Below are 3,414 nucleotides of genomic sequence, written 5' to 3'. Positions count from 1 at the left end.
GATTCGAAATTTTTTAATTTACTTTCAATAAAAGAATAAATCAAATTACATAAATATATAAAAATTGAAGACTAAATTTAAATATACAAATATATTTTAACAGTCGTTATAAACATTGTGATACTTCTACCATATTTATAAACGTAAAATCCTTTCTTTAAAAAATTCAAATCCTAATATCTTTTAAAAAAGGCAAATAAATAATCTAATGTATATCATCCTTGCTTAAAATTGGAAAGAGTTGGAACTATTTGGTACAAAGTAAAATCGAATACCAAATCATACAACATGCATTTTTTCCCTAGCCACTGCATAGGAAAAAAATGTGAAAGGAAAAACTATATCATTTCAGAATCCTTGAGGAACTGTTATTAATACAAACTCTTTACTAAGCTACGCTAATGCATAAGGGCAACGGCGGCCTCCTGAATGAAAGGCTGCGTGACATGCACGAATTGTTCGGCTTCCCGCTCCACCTCTTCCCAACACCGACGAGCTCCTTTTCCCTCATTCATCTTCTTCACGAATGCAACAAACCGTCTCCAATTGCCCGGATGAAAGAGCGATGGGTTCATCCTCAAGTACGTAAATGCACACATCTCTCTATCAACTGCTGAGCCATCGACATTCAACGATGAAGCTCGTAAGATCTGCTCGTGGGCGTATTCATCATAACGGGGAAGTGCATTCTCCCCGGCAAGTGGAACTTGTGCTGCTCCTGTTGCTAAAGCAACTTGCTTCACTAGCTTCTCCGGTGCACACAAGGCATCTTGGGGCTGCTCATGATCCCGCATCTCTATGCAAGTGAAGTTGAAAACGGCACCATGACGTGCTAGCATTTGAGCGATCGGGAGGTAACCATCTCGGTACCTTGTGTTATAGTACCCAGCTGTGAGTTCAGGAGCATGGGATCGGGTTCCATAATGCCAGTGGATTCCCGCAACTTTCACAGAGATCTTCACACCTGCACCGTCAAAAATCGATGTTGCGGACGATAGAATTCTCGCCCCGTGTTCTAACAGCATCTGAGAGTACCAGGTAAGGAAGAATTCACCATATGGAGTATTCCAACCACCACCTTCTTTCTTGAAAAAAGGCGTATCTTCTGGCCAATTGTTGTAGTGACCAGCATCAGTTGGGCCAGTGCTACCCCATTCTGGCTTACCCGCCGCTTCAGCCGCTGCTTTTAGGCTGCTAAGCATATACTGCATCAAATAACATCCGTATTATTAACACCAAAACAGAACCTAATCTGAAATAGAAACAAGAGAGAGCAGTGCAATGTCAGGGTACCTTATCATAACATTGGAAGGCTCCAATTCCAGGGAACTTCCATGTCCCATTCGCCTCCGGGTACGAAGGGTACCGAAGCTCACCTGCCGGACCCATTCCGACTTGGATTTCCTGTAGTGAAAAATAATGGTAATTCCTTAGCAGTTGAATTCTTCCAAGAGGATGAGACAAAATGGGATCAACAATTATTAGTAAATTAGAAGAATTACCACAATGGTATCACCAAGGAGGTGTTTGAAATTGTCCCTAAAGGCACGCATGAAATCAGCATAACACTGAACAGGCGTACGGCCTTTCAAGACAGGAAGGGTATCGCAACCAAGTGAACGGTATTCGTAGTTCCTTCTTCCCCATTGATCAGTGTATGCGAGGTCTGGGTCCTTCTCGATCTCCCCTGTAACCCACTTGGGCAAAGGAATACTGTACAAAAACAACCATATTTTTTCCTTTAAAAGAGTAGCTCCATAACATCAAATCAATACATCCCAGTATTTGATTCAATAAAGATTTAGATAAAAAATATAGGATTTGGACCACCATATGGGGGCCTATGAAAATTTCCATACAAACCCCATATTCTCTGCCTGGAGAGATGGAGAGAAATGAAAGCTACCACCGTACCCTCCGTGAAAATGGGTCCTTATCCTTCGTAAAAAAAATTTGTTCTGATTCATGAACTTCTAAAATAGGTTCTGAAAAATTATTTCCATATCTATCTTCAATTTTAACTTCTTTCGGTCCCCTTTTTACCCAACTTTTGTAAAAAGATGCAATGGAAGCTTACGTTATCCCTACATCTAAAAAAAATTTTAAAAACGTTGGTTCAACTGATTGTCTCTTTCAAATTCAAAAATAAGCAAATGATTGACTTGTAATCAATAATTAATCAAACGTGTAAACTTTCTTTCTTCTTGATTTTCAAAAAGGGATCCCATCCCCACAAAAATTAATTTAAAATTACTATTTTTTTAAATAAAATTTTCATAAGCTGAGTAACGAGATCTTGAAGAAAAAGAAGGGTTTAAATTTTAAAAGTTAAACAGTAAAGAGAGGTAAGGAGGAGATACGAACGTGCAAGAGTCACCGACGTTGCCGCCACACTGATGGAATGACATGACAGCCTGGACTTTAAGGCCATGCTTCTTTGCCATCTCGAGAAGCTCGGCGTAGCCACCCCAATTATAAGCACCCGGCGCTTCCCTCTCCACCAGCCCCCACCAAACGTCAATCATTATCCCCTCCACTCCCGCGCTTTTCAGCGCGTGGAGACTCGCATTCATCGCCTTCTTTCTATTCACCGTATTCCCGTTCGTCACGCTATCCAACGGCATCATCACGTAAACCGGAACCCCTTTCTTCTCCTCTTTCTTCCCTCCCTCCTTCCACGCCACAGACGCCGATGACTCCTCAGCCGTCTCCAGCGGTGATAACGTCCCGAAAGCCTGGCAAGCGGCGGACAGAGACGGACTCATCATAGCCGGCCTGTTTTCCGCGCTTCGCGGCGTCAACGGTGGAGTTAATATTGGAGGGGACAGAGCTTCTCCTGGGGCGTTGCATCGGAGATTCGCCAATGGAACTTTCCGAACTCCCGACACATTAGCCGTCGCTGAGGATGATTGTTCTCCGGTGGTGACTTCAGCTGCAATTTGTGTCCCGGCTAGAGAACCAATCTGATGCGCCAAATTCAACGCCATTTTCTATTTATTCGAACTGTTTGCCTTTTCCGATTACCTGTCAGAGATGAGAAGAAAAAAGGAAATGAATCGTACACCCTTTTCTTTCCTTTTTGTTTTGCGTAAATTTATTGAGTTGGGGATGTTTCCCACTTTGAATGTGAGCTGAGGCTTGAAGGTATTGTGAGATGAAGTATTTATAGAAATGAAATTTAAAATGATTAATTCTAAAAACCCGTGTCCTTTTCGCTACGTGGCGAGAATTAAAAACTGTATGATGTATATATTATATTATGTTATTTTAAATAAAGAAAAATTGACAAATGTATGATGTATATGATGACATGTGGACAAATGAAATACATATATTAGTAATTATTACATATTTACTTATTATTTAAGTAAATAATATTATTTTATTTTATTGTTATTATATTACTTATATGTT

The 3,414-nt window shown here is 40.6% G+C and overlaps 1 protein-coding gene across 1 annotated transcript; it reads right to left on the bottom strand.

Annotated features, from left to right (window-relative positions):
• Positions 1–201: 201 nt before the first annotated feature.
• On the bottom strand, positions 202–3,144 carry LOC121222235 (beta-amylase 1, chloroplastic). The gene is made up of 4 exons (XM_041102399.1): positions 2,365–3,144; positions 1,503–1,713; positions 1,294–1,404; positions 202–1,205 (listed from the first exon to the last, which is right to left on the bottom strand). Exons 1-4 carry the CDS (start codon positions 2,985–2,987, stop codon positions 399–401), a joined length of 1,752 nt encoding a protein of 583 aa, XP_040958333.1. The 5' UTR covers positions 2,988–3,144; the 3' UTR covers positions 202–398.
• Between the last annotated feature and the right edge of the window lie 270 nt (positions 3,145–3,414).

The sequence above is a fragment of the Gossypium hirsutum genome, chromosome D10 (genome assembly GCF_007990345.1).
Source record: "Gossypium hirsutum isolate 1008001.06 chromosome D10, Gossypium_hirsutum_v2.1, whole genome shotgun sequence".
NCBI lineage: Eukaryota > Viridiplantae > Streptophyta > Magnoliopsida > Malvales > Malvaceae > Gossypium > Gossypium hirsutum.
The sequence above is the reverse complement of the archived record's forward strand: the minus strand, read 5'-3'. Positions and strand labels throughout refer to the sequence as shown.